This window comes from Triturus cristatus, chromosome 3_1 (genome assembly GCF_964204655.1).
Source record: "Triturus cristatus chromosome 3_1, aTriCri1.1, whole genome shotgun sequence".
In the NCBI taxonomy this organism is placed as follows: Eukaryota; Metazoa; Chordata; class Amphibia; order Caudata; family Salamandridae; genus Triturus; species Triturus cristatus.
In genome coordinates, this window is record NC_140583.1 from 277,099,275 (window position 1) to 277,116,602 (window position 17,328).

The 17,328-nt window shown below is 46.5% G+C and overlaps 1 protein-coding gene across 1 annotated transcript in view; it reads left to right on the plus strand.

Annotated features, from left to right (window-relative positions):
* Positions 1 to 17,328, plus strand: part of CYP11A1 (cytochrome P450 family 11 subfamily A member 1) — a gene marked incomplete at its 5' end in the record, with an annotated part of 240,157 nt that overhangs the window by 109,223 nt on the left and 113,606 nt on the right. The window contains one exon of the mRNA XM_085646136.1: positions 14,328 to 14,483. Coding sequence (XP_085502262.1) covers positions 14,328 to 14,483 — 156 coding nt within the window. The remainder of the gene's footprint in view (positions 1 to 14,327; positions 14,484 to 17,328) is intronic.

Genomic DNA, 17,328 nt, shown 5'->3' on the forward strand with positions numbered 1-17,328 from the left:
TTCAAACATATTTCCCAGCTTACTGTGTACTCTTGTAGTCCTCCTTGAGGATGATGCACCGCTGCCAGTACGAGCGTTCCCTCCTTTCGGGGAACGGGGCTTGCTGCCTGATCCGGATGCAGGAATCCTTCCTACAGGGGAGGGGGGGGGGGGTCTTCGCACACCCTCCGGACACCTCCCACCAGGGATTACTATAATGCACTCTCCACTCGCAGATGGCACGCCCCTCCTCGTCACTACTGCTGGAAGGCCCGTCCACCAGTCCCCGGGTTCAGTGCGACTCACAGGGTGTGGCCTCCGATCACGTCCGGCAACAGTGGGGCGGCGCTAGGCCCTTCACACGTGATGAGGGCAGCCTGCCCGCCTCACTTCCCGCACTTCCGGAGAGTTGATCTCCTCACGGGCATGGACGCGACGCTCCCTCGCCTGACACACCTCTGGGGCCAATCCCTCCCTCAGGCTCCACAGCGACAGCGGCTCCTGCCGTCGGGCACCAGGTAAACTTCACAACCTTGGGGGGAAAGAAGGTGGCGGCCAGGGTTCCTGAAAGGGGGGGGGCTTAGCGGGTGCCGGATCCCACACTGGAACGGTGACAGAGGTCAGGTAGACTCTTAGGGCTTGGCACGAGCACCTCTTCTATCTGTCAAAGGGGGGTGGCAACACCCAGCCAGTCCTGCAATCCCAGGTAACAATGGATTTGGGGAGTAGGCGGCCCCTGGCGTTAGCTCACTCCCAGATCCGGTGAATCAGGGGTTCCACTACCTTCAGACCTTCTCTGGGACGGGGTTCTCCAAAAGCACGGCTGCGCTCAGGGATCGGTCAGGTGGTTGAGGGTGATGTCACTGATAAAGATACCCAGCAAATCCTGAGATCTGTCCACTCCTTGTCCAGCGCAGCCACCTCCCCACTCACGTGCCTTACTCCTGACTAGCCTGCAGCCTCCTCTCCTCTACTCTAAAATGGCCGCCCTCCTGTCACCTCTATTTATCACCTTGGACCTGACTTGCCAGAGAGATCCAGAAGGTTCTGGAACCTCCCATAGCAGTCATGGTCCAGGTGCGGAGGTGACAGTTGGAGCCACCATTTTGTGAATCCTACCTTTCTCAGCTATCTACCTCAGGAAAGCACCTTGCGCCTTTCCCACATGTGAAGTGGAAAAGACACCCAGAACCTCTACATCAGCACCAAAAAGGTTAGGTAGACAGAAAAAATGAGAAGGGGGAAAGGGACAAAAATAATAAAGTAAGGAGGGAACTGCCAAAGGGCTGACAGGTCTAACAGGCTGTAAGCTTCCTTTCCACACCTTGGGCAGCTGTCTGCAATTTCCTTGTTCAAAAGCGCACGCTCCACAAGTCTCACAGAAACAGCTGATCTCCAATGTTGCTGATGCGATGGATTCTCATTGAACTCTTGGCAGCAGACTCCATCCGTCATAGAGAAAACTGCCTTAGTTCCAGACACAGTGAACAGTGTCTTATCTCCTGCCTTCACACTGCGGGTTGCGCCTGGCTATCTTCAGACGGAACTGGTGTGGCCGTCTCTTCAGTCATAGACCAATCTTGAACAACAGCTGATCACTCAGACCAGACTTTTATCACCTCTGATTGATAGGCTCATCCAATCAGAGGGTCTGCTACTTTTGCATCCTGAATACACTTCCAATCACCAACCCTTCATGGCATGTTCAATGCACGGCTAAAGCATGCACAATTTCCCTCCATGTTTTTCTGGTACCAGTCTGTGCATCCCTAAAGAGGAATTTTAATTAACTCCAGCCCAGTAGGCACTGACCAGTGGGGGAGGGTCCTCTTAGCAGAGTTAGTGCAGCTAAACCCAGATAAGAGCCGAGTGTCTACCTCAGCCCACCAGGCCTTTCAAAGAAAATGGGGAGGGGCAAGGGGGAGCTGGGATGTCCAGCAGAACAGCTCGCATTCCTCACACTGGCTCAGCTCACCATTCTTCCCCAGCACACCCACGGGCTCTCAAACACACGTCAGGTAGACAAAGGCAACAGGACCACAGGCATGGCAGACTACACAGACTTGGTCAGGAGGGTGCCTAGGGACTCACCCCTCCTGACTATAGATGTATTGCTGCCACCACTGTCAGTCTACCACAGCCTTAATAGAGAGGGCAGTAGCCACTCTCTGAAAAATAGGGGTGCACTAGGCATGCCCCCTCGACCTCAGAGCCAAGCTCTAGGGTCTCAATCCATGTAAACAGGGAGACCCTCATTGGACATATATGATTGTCATGCTCACTGAAGTAGGGATCTAGAACCTATACAGTAGCTTTTGAGTGACTTGCCTGGAGCTTAGCATAAGGCAGGGGAAGCACTCTCTCTAGAGACATGGAGGAGACTTCCCGTCCCAACAAGCGGCAACTCTGTGTACTCAACGCGTGCCCTTGGCATGGGTATTTTGGTACGAATCTCACGGCCCCTCACAATCGACAAGACCTGGCATGATGATGATGGATATTGTGCGGCCGTAGCAGGCAGGTGGGAGGGGTGCCCTCTCGCCTTCTGCTCATTTTACATTCCTCCTGGAATGAACACGAACATTTCCCCCAAAATGAGTGCACTGTTAATGAGCTTGCCCACAGGTATCCTTCTAGCCGGAGGTGATGCCAATGCAGTGATAGATCCAGACCTTGGCCATACAAGTGTAACTGGGGAACAGGTGAGGTACCAGACTCTGCCAGGCTTTCAGACAGCAATGGTAGACCTCTGGAGGACCCATAACCCCCACAAAAGGCAGTATACATAGTACTCGTTCCGACATGGCTCATTCTCAAGGATAGACTGCCTACTCACTGCAGCATGAGCATACGCACTGGCCACGCAGCGCCGACTATACGACATAGGCAGTGGCGGCTGGTCCATTAGGGGCGTTGGGGCAGCGCTCCACAAAAGAATCGGCCAGTGAACAGGATTGAATGTAAACAGACGAATTGACAGCATACAATTTGTCTGTTTACATTTCCGGGCCGCCTGTGCGCTTCATTGCCGGTGAAAGTGCGCTGTGCGCATGTCACGCACAGCGCACGCCGTCAGAGACGAGCGGGAGTTAAATAGATGGTCTGCACATGTGAGAGAGGAGCAAAGCCCCTCACTCACATTCACAAACCATTAGGTTTGCTGCGCATGCCTTGTGTAGAGCAGGAGTTTGAAGATAGGCTCCTGCTCGGGCGGTGATGCGTTTTGCGCAAAGTCGCCCCATGCCCTATCAAATACCAGGAAAGTAAAGAAGGTTCAGCCGCCCAGCCCCCAAGTCTCCTCCTAATTGGCAAAAGAAAAGAGCGGGGAGAAGTTACTTCCACCACGTTGCAGAGCAGCAGACGTGATGCGACGCGGGACCGGAGAAGATGGCTGGTAAGTTCTTTTATTATTGATTAAATTAACTTCCCCCGCTACCCTCTCCAGTCATGCCGGCCGCGCCTGCTTATATTCTGTCCTTCTGTTTCTTCTATTGTATGTCACAAGGGCCCGCCCAGTCACTCCGAGCCCTACGGGAGGCCCCGACAGCTTCTCACGTGTGTCTATTTTCCATCTGGCGATGGTTTTACAAGCCAGGAGCTGGCAGCTCCCACCCCAGGCTGGCCCCACTGAGGAGCAGGCCGAGGCCCGCGAGACCACAGCCAAACGCCACGCAGCGCACTTGTTTGCCGCAGACGGGGGCTGAGCTCACTTGGGCATCTGTGCAGCAGGGCCCGCCCAGGCATTCTCTCAGGCCAAGGTTCACAACAGGGGCTCATTACCTCAGGTCCCGGAGGCTCCCCTGTTCAGGCTGGGTGCATGGCCGGCACCTAGGGCCTACAGGCTGCAGAGGTCCTCCCTCTGACCAGGAGCTCAACTGCCTCTTCAAAAGCCAGGTCAAGCACTCGGCGACCTTCCATGCACAGGTCACGCTACCCCTCTCCACAGACCAGCTTGAGGCAGGCACCCCAGTCCATACTTTCCCGATCCTCTTTTGCAGCCCAGCAGGTCAGGTCACACCATGTCAGGGCAAGGCTGGGTCCTCTCCACTGTGTTCTTTCTTGTTTCTCCATATTTGCATGCAGGATCGCCGTTCAAAGGGTCAATCATCTGTCACCTGGCTTATAGTATTCGATCCCATGGCATCTACAGCTAACAGCTAATAAGGCCACCAGTCTCTTCAGGATGCTGCAGGATGTATTCAGTGGGGCGGGAGCACAATCGGAGCATGTTTACACAGCCATCTTGTTAGGCCACGCACCCTTATAGTGCATAACATTGTCATTCTTGTTTTGACTTGGTGTATAATACTAATGTATAATAAGATTGTCATTTAAACATGTATATTACATTTATTTAATTTTTTTATTCATGAGTGACTCCCGCGAGTGAGTCAAGCACACAACCCCTTGCATGGAGTCTGAGGGGGCTGTAATTCCCATTTGTCGCTTGCAAATGGCTCGTGAGATAGTATATTTTAAATTTTGTTGATAATAGCGTTTTACTACAATTTTGAATTAAGTATGACACTAGAGATTTTGTGAAACTAGCAAAAATGTATTATGTATTGCACCATTTAAAACATACAATTATGTTTTTTAAGGTCCTGCGAGACACTCGCAAGCCCCTCGTGAGAGGTCCCGGATAGCAAAGACACACCCATGAAGCACATTATAATTGGTTCATACATTGCCATTACTTGAAAAATTAAGAATCCATCCTTTGTGTCTCATTTGTGTTTTCGATTTTGGTGTGGGTACACCTTCCAAATTGGCTTTCTTTCTACTTTGGAAATCTATTTTTGGAAAACTTAGAATGTCTTTCTCTGACTCAGATAAGCAGACAGGAGCAGTTCCACCACCTCAAGCTGCTCAACCTGCCAAAGAAGCTCTCATTTGGCAATTTTTTTAAATGAGACAGGAGGGTATTCTCCTCCTTCACAGTATCGTCCCACATGTAATGATACTGTGAAGGAGGCAGGACGCCATTCTAGAAAAACGTGGGCTCTCGTATCATGGTGATTGTATGAATACCCAGGGAGAACTTTTGTAGATGCTTGCAGTGACCTTACGTCTCATACCTGTTGACTGGATAAGATAAGATGAGGACCAGGGAGATTCTGAATATTTACTCTCTATGATTCCATCAGATGAATGAACCATTCATAGCCTCTCACTTGAGAAATTATTTGAAAGAAGATTGTCACTTTGCAATATCACACGACTACAGGCTGGTCTGCCTGGAGTGGGACCAGACGAGGCTGCTCAGTGTTTTGCAAGAAGAGTTGGATTGGTTGGGTGTGTAGGCTCTGAGAACTGCAATCACTGTGGGGTTGTCACGCTTTCAATGGCACTTGTGGGTGCCTTTGAAATGTTGAAAAGTCTACATTTGGCCTTGGCTGGCTCATCTATTGGAGACTTGGAGGAGAAGGCGGGGGAGGCTGGGGGAGACCGGAGGCTTGGAAGGAGGGAGACAGGCTGAGGGAGAGCAGAGGCTTGAGGGTGGAGAGGGAAGAGACTGAGAGGGAGTGGAGCCTTGGAGGTGGAAGAGAGAGAGAGGCTGAGACTTGAAGATAGAGGAGAGAGAGACTGGAAGGAGAGTGGAGGCTTGGAGGTGGGGAAGAGAGCGGCTGGGGGAGAGCAGAGTCTGAGGTGGATGAGAGAGGAGCTGTGGAGGAGTGGAAACTCAGAAGTGCATTGTTGACCTTCTTGCTTTCTCATGTTTGCTTGAAAGTGCACCATTTGCCCACTCTAAAAAAAGAGTTTTCTCAGGGTCGCTCTCTCGCCTCAGGGCACTCTTCCCGAGCTTTTACGCCTCACCACTTTCAAATGTCACCAGCCACCACTGGACATAGGAGATAAGGCCTCCAGGCTGCTGCTTGGCTAGCTAAAAGAGATAAAGAAAGGTCATGGGTGGTAGCTGTTAGGGACGGAATGGGAGGCCTTCAGACAACTAGTGTAGGAATACTGTAGTCCTTTGCGCCCTACTATGAAGGTCTTTATGACCCAGTTAGCACAAGAACTGACAGGGACTGAGGGGAGCTCCTCGCGGACATCTCACTTGAGACAATAACTACAGACGAGCGGAATGCCCTAGAGGATGATCTTACAGAAGAGGAACTTTCTAGCGCCCTGGGGTCATTGAAGTCAGGGAATGTGATGGGCCTGAACTGACTTTCGGTTCAGCTCTTCAAGGGCTTAGCTACAAAAATTCACAACTGTTGCTTAGAGTGTTTGAGGAGGCGAGGGAAGGAGGCTCACTGCATATAGACCAGCGCACAGCCACAATTGTATTAATACACAAGGCGGGCAAGCCCCCAGAAAGCTGCAGCTCATATAGGACGATCTCCCTGCTGAATATGGAGGCAAAGGTGCTCGCCAAGGACCTAGCAAACAGATTAGTGACGGTCCTAGCCACCATTATTCACATAGACCAGTCTGGCTTCATGCCGCATAGAAGCACCCGCCACAACGTACGGCAGTTATATGGAGTCCTCCACTTGACAAAAACCCTCTTGCCTCAACAGACGGCGCTAATGTCTTTAGATGCTTCGATGGCCTTTGACATTATAGAGTTTGCCGTGCTTTCCCAACTAGGCTTCGGCCCAAAATTTTGCAGCTGGGTAAAGTTGCTCTACCAGGGTCCACTGGCAAGAGTGAGAGTCAACGGAGTGCTGTCAAGAGGTTTCGCACTGCACAGGGGCACCAGACAGGGCAGCCCCCTGTCGCTGCTGCTGTTTGCCCTGGCACTGGAGCCATTGGTGCATTGGATCAGAACAGACCTGATGATTTGGGGCATCACGGCACCAGGGAGATGGGAAGAACGCATATCCCTGTACGCTGATGACATAATCCTATATCTGTTGAGGCCTTATTTCTTCTTAGCAAGAGTCCTCCACATTTCTGAGCTCCTTGGAAGCTACTCAGACTACACTATAAATTGGTCCAAGTCGGTGGTGTTCCCCTTGTCGAGTCACCCCCCGGTGATGTGTGCAGCCCCGATAATTGTAGTTGGCTTTAAATAGTTTGGCATTCATGTGACTCATAATCATCAAATATTCCTACAGCGGAGCCTTCTCCCCCAGTTAAGTAGACTTCACTCAGACATAATACATTGGCGCACATTTCCACTGACTTTAATGGGCAGAGCAGCATTGTACAAGATGATGACCCTGCCATGCATTTTATATACTCTGCAAAATTTGCCCTACGTTGTCCCACCAACCTTTTTTAAACATGTAGCCCAAGAACTCCGCACATTGCTATGGCAAGGAGGCACGCCTCGGATCGCCTTACACAAATTACAAAGGGGGGTCTACGAGGGCGGCCTGGCGGTCCCAAAGACTAAACTCTATTACTGGGCCTCGCAACTAATGGTAATAAATGACTGGATGTATGCAGATAAGGAGGCACCGGCCTAGAGAATGGATAGAGACGCGATGCCAAACGGGAACTACGAGCCTCTTCTATATGCGCAAAAGGCGAATCAAGACTAGCCAACACATAGCAACAGTGCTCAAATTCTGAATGAGGCAAATAGGTATTTGGGCTGGCAGGGCCGACTGACAGGCATGACATTCCTGTGGTTGGGTGACCGACAGAGAGGTAGCCACGCTAGAGGGTTTCGGGGGATGACAGACCATAGGTATTGAGCACATTGGAGATGTGTAGAGAGACAGGGCGCCCCTCCCCTTTGACGAACTAAAACAAGAATATGCCCTAGCTCTCTCACAGAGATTTCCATATACGAGACTCATGCATGCCTTACAAAGTCACATACAGCAATGCACGATCCTCCCATATTATTCCCTGCTAGAAGACAGACTGTTAGTAGACCCCATTCTGGACAAAGGGACGTCCACAATATACCGGAAAATAATGAATAATTCACCTAACCCACTAACCTCCCTTAGAAGAGCCTGAATGGATGATATAGGCAGTAGTGATGATAAAGACTGGTCGGAGGCCCTGCAGAGCCACAGAGATATAGCAATCCAAGCGCAATTTAGGCTGATACAAGTTAGGATCCTACACCTCTCATATTACCCCTGTACACTACTACACAAATGGGGAAGACTCAGACAGCACTATCTGCAAGAGGCTGTCAACAGAAGGGTTCCTTCTTTCATATATTATGGGAATGTCCAGCAATCAATTCATTCTGACGAAGAGTGACAGCTGTGATGTCAAGGGTGTTAGGGTTAGAGGTGACGATGGATGCCAGGTAGCTCCTACTGATGATCGAGGGTGAGGGAGACTGGGCTCGACACAGTGGGCTTTGGCTGGCATTGTCTGCAAGAGTAGCAAAGCGCAATATAGCAGTGCGCTGGGGAGTGTCCCTCCCCCCATCAGTGACAGAATGGGAGTCTGACCTAGACTGGTGTCTATGAGCGGAGGAAGTGGTATACGAAGGTAGGGGGTGCCTACAGAAATGGGAAAAGATATGGTCTCCGTGAGTGAGCTACAGGGGAATATAGAGAAGACTAGAGCCTCCCGACACATGATCATACACGCCTCAGAATGCATGAAAGCGAGGCAGACTCAACGCATTCCACATGCAAAGTAGAACTGCAAAAGAGAATATTTAGATTTTTCCCAAAGTGATTATAATTGTACGATCCCATCATGTTGTATCGTTGTTGCCAAACTCAACCTAATGATGTACGTTTAAACACTTTCCGCCTGGTGATGTCTAATAAGCTAGCTTAATAAAAAAATTATATAAAAAAAAGAACAAATAAAGTTATATTAATTGAAAGGTGGTGGATAATGTATACATTATATAACTTTAGAATATGTAATATTTCTGTATTCTAGGTTTTAATAAAGATTTTCTAACTATATCAAAGCTTTAACCTTTAGTTTTTCATGGAAAAACTATGTATAATGATGTGTGGAATACACTTTCTATCTCCCCCTGGCTGATGAGTTTTATGGGGCAGTGGCTCCCTTCATTCATAAAGCAGTTTTGAACGCCATGGCCCCATGAGCAGGAGAAGAAGCTCATGGAGATGAACGCCTCCTTTAAAGGGAAGAACGGCCTGGACCCAGTGGGGTCCCTCAACTTTGTTGACGGACTAGCTCTGAACCTCCTAAAGTCATAGCAAAATGACGGCACACACCCAGTGTTGATTTGAAAGCCTTTAACACATTAAGAAGGGCATTCCTGGTGCCTTCCTCATCCTTAGGAGAGGACCTCCTTATCCCACCTTCATAAGGGGGCAAATACTGGGGGCGACCCTGACCCATTTGGGTTTACCCACTTCCCACAATCCCCTTAGGGGGGATGAATCACAAGGGGATTCAGATTGCAATGTGAGCAATGATAGACTTTGGTGTCCAGCAGCGGATGGGCTGATGAACTCCACTGCCCAGAACACGGCTGCCACCAAACCAGTGTGAGACATATTGGATCTTGAGAGCATCCTCCATCCCTGTTTCTTCAAGTGGGCACCTGGAGATAAAGTGGCCACATAGATGGCAGGCAGATTGCAAAAACCCCTTCACAAAGAAATTTGTCTCTGGATAGCAAAGTGGCTCTCCTACCGGGAATAGACACCAGAACGGCCACTTTTCTGGCTGAATATGTCTGTGACCCCAAGAAAGAGATTTACAGTTCCTGTTGTTCATGCCAGGATAAGCTGCTTGATGTCATTGGTTACCTGACAAAGATCTTTGACATGGCGGAAGAGGCCAAGGAATCGGGGTCTATCATCTCCCACACGATCTTACCTGGTTGGCTCAGAGGGATGTTATTTTCTTGGCAACACCAACTGCGCCATACCTATAGAGAGAGGCAGGTCCCTTCTAATCACGGTGGATCCAAAGCTAGGGGACTTAGCCACCTCGGACGTTGGTCCCTTTGCCTAGAAGGCCTTATCAGAGAATCTTTTATAAAGAAATTTGCCAAAGTTTGTTGAAACCTTCACCTCTCTGGAAGAGGCGTAGGCGTCCATGAGGAGAATCTTCATCTCTAAGGATTTCACCTAGGCTGGTCGAGGCAATGGGTACTCGGCTGGCCAATCCCAATACCAAGTCTTTTCCAGAGGCCAAAGATCCAGGTGTGATAACTGGCAAGACCAGTCTAGATTCAGGGGGGGTTCCCCTTCTGAGGTTGCATGCTTCTTTGAGGATCCAGAGGCAGCTTCATATGTAACAGCGGCAGCGAAGCCAGTAATGGTAAGTATTCACCCTTCTTCCCAGTTAAAACTAGGAGGCAGATTGGCAAATTTTCTCTCCATCTGGAGGACAATCACCTTAGACACCTGTGTTCTACACCTGTGTTCTACAGACTGTGCTGGGTTTCCATATAGAATTCTAAAGATGACCGACGCAGCCCTCTCATCAATGCCAGAATCAGACCTCATGGCCAAGGACATGGTAGTTCCCACAAAAGTGCACACGAAAGGTTTCCTATGCAATGTATTCGGAGTGGAGAAGAGAGACAGTGGCCATCAAATGGTCTTAACCCCTTCAGCGCGGCGCGGATTACCGCGCCGTGCTGAAGGTTCGTTGCGCGGGCGGGGCTGTGACGGAGCGGTTCCGTCAAACGCACAGCGCGACCGATGCGCATGATGGAACCGCTCCGTCATGCGCATCGAAAGGGTTAAATCTCAAACAATTCAATGAGTGGTTTGTGTTTTACCAATTCAAGGTGGAAGGAATCCATCTCTTGAGATACATTCTGAGACCCAATGATCAACTTTCTATTTGGACCTGAAGGACACTTATCTAATTGTTCCCATCTACCCTCCTCATTGCAGATTCCTGCATTTCAAATGGGAGTTTTAGACATTCAAATTAATTGCTGTAGTGCTTTACCAAGGTGTTAAAACTGGTGATGGAGCGCATCAGGGTGTTTGTCTTATAGGATATCTGGACGACACCCTTCTAATGGAGAAATGTCCCACGAAGCTGTCAGAACAACTCCAGATGATAACAGTCCTCCAGGAAAATCTGGGATTTGTCGACAACGAAAAGAAATCGACCCCGTCCACGTCTTGCAGGATTACATTCCTGAGGTTCATGATAGACTCCATAAAGGTAAATCTCAGTTTAACCTCCAGGAAGATGGCAAAAATAAGGCATGAATTATGAAAGACATTGAGCAAACCAAGAACTTCTCTATGCCAGATTGCTCGTCTGGTAGGCCTCCTTTCATCCTCCATCAAAGCCATCTTCTGGGCCCTCCACATTACAGGGCCCTGCAATGTCTCATGAAGCTTCATCTTTGCAAGGGATTCTCATACTTCAGTCAGCTCCTGTCTAGGAGGAAGCCAACCCGGAAATAGCCTGGTGGCTCTCCCACATTGAAGCATGGAATGACAGAACGATCTTCGGTTATCAACCAGATCTGTTAACTGAATCAGAAGCCAGCAAAAGTAGCTCGGGCGGGGGCAGTTGTGGAGACTTCTCCACGGGAGGAGCGGGGTCCACACAAGAGCAGAATTTACAAGTAAATTTCCTGGAGCTACTTGTGTGGTTCTTTGCAGTACAGTGCTCGACCAAGGACAGGATTCTGTGTTGTGTTCTTCTCAAGATGGACAACATAGCAACATTGTGCTATATCAACTATCTTGGAGGCGTAAAATCCCGGACGAATGTTGCCAGGTGCTTTTGGGATTATTTCTGGAGAACCAGATCTCTGTGTCGGCAGAGTTCCCGCAGGGGACATCCAGCCAGATTTAGAGGCACATGCAGGAATCCAGTTTGTGGATGCTAAATTGGGGGGTATTTCTCTCTCTTTCAAACAGGTGAGGTCCATTCTCTACAGAACTAATCACCTCCCCTATGGATCATCATCTGGAGAGATTTTTCAGCTGGATGCCGGACCCTATGCCAGTGGCAACGGATGCCTTCCTCCAAGTTTGGATGAAAGAAACTGGTATGCATTTCCCACATTCTTTATGATAATGCATCTCTCCTGGTGGTGGTGATGCTGCTTTGGAAATCTCAAGTGTGGTATCCAGTTCTTATAGAACTTTCTTGGGATTTTCCACTCTCTCTTCCTCTGTTTCAGGATCCTCTTTGGGATTTGTCTGAAAACTCCAGGAACCCTTATAAGATGGTTCTGGTACTCTCCATCTCATGGCATGGCGGTTTACAGGGAATGGCCAAAGTTGCAGGCCTTTCAAGAGAATCTGAGGATCTCCTCTCCAAGGCATGGGCTGGGGCACCATCAAATGGTATAGATCGGCCTAGTCTAAATGAATGGGTTGGTGCTTGCAGAAGTACCTGGATCCCATTGGGACTGACACTGTCCATATTGCCAATTGTTTGCAGACTTGTTCTTCCAAGGAATGGCGTATCAATTCAAGAATACCTTCAGGTCGGCTATTTCATCAAAGCATAACACTATTGAGGGTCACCCGGTATGGGACCACCCTCTGGTTAGAAAATTGTGGACGGGTTTTTGCCTTTCTTTTCCCTCAGTCGCACACTATTCTGCTCTTTGCGATGTAAACAAGGTTTTTAATCTCTTACTGTTCAGGTGGAGCAGTAAATATATCCATAGGAAGGCAGTATCGAGGCGACTGGCAATACTCTTATTCTTCAGCTTATGCCACTGTGTTTCAGATGTGAGGGCTGTGGACTTAACAGGTAGAGTGTTTAACTTGGATGGGGTTACTTTTCACATTTCTAGAAAGATCAAAATTTAATTCCAGGATTGTGTTATATTCTGCCAGGGGAACAACATTAACTAATCACCCTTCAGAAACTACACAAATCTGAGTCTTTACCCTTGATTGCCAGATAGGTTTGTTTGGGTGACCGGTATGGGAGGCGGGTATCAATACACACATGTTTGGGGGACACTCTGTGATTCGTGCCATGGCCCCTAAGGCATTTCTCTGGGTGTCAGGTTAGAAGATATTCATAATGCTGCTGATTGGTCTTTTGATTCTACTTTTAGGAGGTTTTATTTCAAACCAGTCACAGATGTAGCTTCTCTGTTAGTGAGCAAGAGTTGAACTAGCATAATCCTCACCTCCAGTCCTGACATAGAATGAAAACTTACCTTGCTATTGTAACAGAATGTTTCATTTCTAATAAGGACCAGGAGGTGAGGATTATCCCACACGAACACCTGGCATTATTTACATGCCCTATAATACTGCTATGAACAACTCACTGACAAATCATGATTTCTTTTGAGTAGGTAATGCTTCTAATTCTGCATATTGTTTAAGGATCGGTTCTCTGTTGGTAACAGTATGTTGTAATTAATTAGTAAATAACAGAATGAATGTTCTGTTACTGAATTTTAGCACATCTGTGACTAGATTAGGATAATTTGTAACACTGTTTAATTTTTGCAGGGACTGATGTTTCCATACAAGAATGAACAGCAGTATCGCGTTGGCTTCTGTCGCGCGAAGATGGAGGGAGCATTAAGGTGGGCAGAGGACTTTGAGGGACTGCCTCCATTCTGATTGATTGTGTTTATTTAACTGTTTCCGTTCCCAAGTATTTATAGGAAAGGAAGTTTTAGGATTTTTAATATGGCTGCTGGAAAAATAAAGTGAAGAAAATAAAGCATAATCCTTGCCTCGTGTACTTAATAGAATTGAAACTTTCTGTTATGATAGCTAGGGAATTAGTAACCTTAATGCAAGCTTTAGCTATTAATAATCAATATTATTATATATTAAGTCAATAAAAAATTAAACCATCATACTTAGTCTTCTTCCTCTGTGTTGGTTGTCTGTTCTTCCTTGTTTACTTTATGCATAAGTAGACCTACAGTCTAGTTCTTCGAGGTCATTGTTTCACTGTTCCAATTGTAATTACAAATAAGTGTGTATTTGGGGCGAGCATATGCATGTTTAAAGTCTAGTTTAATCATTCCAAAATAACTTGGCCAAAAAGTCTTAGACTGACAGAGCATAAGTGTAATTTGACATTGTAAGTATATCTTAAAGTTGTGGCCTTTCTAGCAGCCAGCTAATGAGAACAGGTCTCTGCATGGATAAATCTGTCAGATGAGAACAGTCTCTAGGTCAGGTTTTACCCCATTACCAGCGTGATTCTTGTTCCATATCGGAAAGGAACTAAGAGCCACCAATGTTAAATGAATCATGTTGCAAAGAATCCAAAAATAAATCCAATTAACTCCTCTTTGATTGAGGAAAAAAACGGGGTTTGTGTCAAAGGGGTTCTTTGTCACTTAACTGCAACTTAGGAATGGTTTAAGCCTACATTTTCAAGAGCAAATTAGCTTTACAGAGGAACGTTTTGTGAATAGGGCCCTATTTAACCTGGTCTTTGTTGTGACGTTTGTTGCCTCAAAAAGGTATTGCTGCTTACATATGCAAGTTTTTTTGTCTCACTCTTTCCCCTTATTTTTTCAGGGAGAAGATTGGACACTTTGAGAGTGTGAACATCATTCAGCCAGAAGATGCCGCTGCCCTTTTTAAGGTAGAAGGCAGATTCCCAGAGAGACTAAACATACCCTCCTGGGTGGCCTACAGGGACTTCCGCAACAAGAATTATGGTGTCCTTCTGAGGTAAGTGCTGGGTGTGTTCTCTTGTATGGTCAAAGCACTACCTGAGATGCCATTCCCATACAACTGAAAAACGGTGCTATGCTAATGGCAGATTGTAATGGCATATTTTGTGGTATACTAATGCTTGATAGCAATGACAAAAATAAAGCATCAAAAAAGTCAGCCTTGACCCAAGGAAATGTAGTTCATTTTCAGCCAAATCAAAAAAACTCTCAAATCAGTCCCACCTCATCTTTCTTGTATCAGAATGAGGCTATTCACTGCTCCATTAGAAACAAACCAATAGCAACATAACATCTCTCTAGCCAGTCCTATGCAACCAGTGCTTAATGTGAGCCCATGGTTCCAGGGGTTTCCACCGGCACTCATTATTGGAGACCAGGACTTATTGTGCCTTATCAGACTTTGATCCGGAACTAGATAAAGAAAAAGACATAACGGGGAAGAGAAATGGTGAAAGACAGAAACAAAACAAGAAAGGTGGCAACACACAGATAAAAGAGGCATTAGGTGGAATCAAGTCTGCACAGCTTCAGTATTCGGAACCCCCGCTATTTGATAGCAGCCACTGCGACATTCAAGCAACATTTTTGATCCCAGCACTTATTCATTTACAAATTAAGCACTGTATGCAACACAATCAAGTGTAAAACAAGCCTGCCATTGTCTAAAATCCTTGCCAGTAGCTAACATAATACAGCTCAATTTAAGCTCAGCGCCACAGAACAACAAACCTGGGTACTTTATTTCAACACAACTGAAGCCAATTTTATACCAGCAGACAGTGAAACCTAACATGAAGGCAAACTTGGCTCAATCCAATCACTAACAATGAATGCATCTTAAGATCAGGGTAATACTACATCAACCCAACAAAACCAAACTAAAGCTAGTCTAAACCCAGTGAAAAACAACCCTGAACCATACAAAAGCAATTAAAGCTATATGTCTGCCAGTATAAACCAACTATGGCAAAATGTAAAACAAACAGACTCCAGTTTAACAAAGACTGGAGTTGGATGACTCCAAAGCAAAACAATACATCCCAACTTAAACCTAGTCCAAGCAATACAAACACAGTTGAAATTAACCTTCTGCCACAAGAAAATACATTAGCCTAACCTAATGCAAATGAACACACCCAACCTCAATTATAAGTAATCATGAATAAGTCACTGACTGCTGCCTGCATACGCAGGGTTGGTTGAATGGTGACCACCTTTGCTTGATCACATACTACTGGGTTCCTTGAACTGCCATGCTTTTCATTCTCGTAGCACAGCGAGGAAAACTAAGCCAAGCGGATTGTGTGGCAGTTGCAAACTATATGTGAGATAAGGTTTGCGGAAAGGGAGGAGAGAGCCTAAAGCATAGGTACAAAGCAGGGCATGGCACCATATACTCAAATCAAGGTGCATGGATCCCATGCTAATATTTGCCTTATATAATCATCGCTGGCAGGGATCAGCAGTACTCTACTAGAACAGAGGAGAGGGCACTCTAAGCCCATATCAGTCTATCCAAGCTTCAAGCCTTCCTTCATACTGGGAACTGCATTGATACTTCTAAACAGGAGTAGCAACTACAGACCAGGGTGCATGACTCCATGCACCTGCCTGAACTTGTTGCGATTTTTGAAATTCAGGTATTTTCTCATTATCTCTGAACTTTCCCAAAGGGTGTGGGCGCACAAGACCCTAGGAAATGTGCATTACAGTGGTACACCAAAACATTGGTTGAATCTGCAATGGTGTTAACCCCAAAGCCTGTGAGGCAATGTGACCCTGGAGACCAGATTCAAAACAGTATTTTAAAAGTGCAGTGAATAAGAAAGTACAGTCTCAGAAATGGTAGTTCGAGATAAGAAATGAGAAAAGCATGAAGGCACAATTTAGAAATAGTAAACTTGCAGAGGCCGCAGTAAATTAATAAATGACATAGAAAACATTTGCCAGTAAGCCTATCAAATGCAGAATAATACAAAATTATGGTAAAATATCAGAGAAATGCTAGGTCTCGAGCGTGCCACAAAATTAGTAAGAAATCTGACAGAATCCCTGGAGTCTCAGGAAAGCTCTCAAAACATTCTGGCCAACCCCCAGATTTAAGGATTTAAATAGTTTTTGTTGCATAGAAATTGCAGGAACTTCAAAATTAGCATGGTATGATCATTGCTCCAACAAATCACACTTCCACATTTTAAATCATCACATAACCCTATAATCTTAATAGTAACCAGTCAATAAAAAATGAATCGCCCCTTCTCACCTAATTCATGTGTAGGTGTTAGAACACCCTAGTCACATAAACAACAGAAAACCATTCTGAGTCAATGTAATATAGTGTTGAGGCAGGAAAGACCTTCAATATTATAGCAAAAGGCTTTCCACTAGTGAGGTTTTCGAGAACAGTGTCATTCAGAAATAACAATCGACATCTTGTTGCATGTAGCGCCTGGTGAGAAATATAAACACAGAATGAATACCATGACGCTGTCATAGATGGCATTGAGGCCTAACGGAGGCCTAGTTAGCTTAAACCAGAAACACACACTTTATCTCATCGTGATGATTTTGTTTCAATTGCATTAGCTCCATGCCGGTTTACCACGAGAATCAAGATGCAGAGCAACTGAATTATTGCACATTTTAGTTTAAATGTCCAAAAGCTCTTCAGTTTCTCCTCTCTGATGATTTGATCATCGCTAATACCAAACAAACAAACTATTTACAATACAGTATGCATCACTTTTGCTTTTGCCCCTCGACTCTTCCAACATCTTAAGTGGATCATAGTATTATTCTTTGACATCTTCCAGTGCTCTTAAACATGGTTGGCTCCTTCT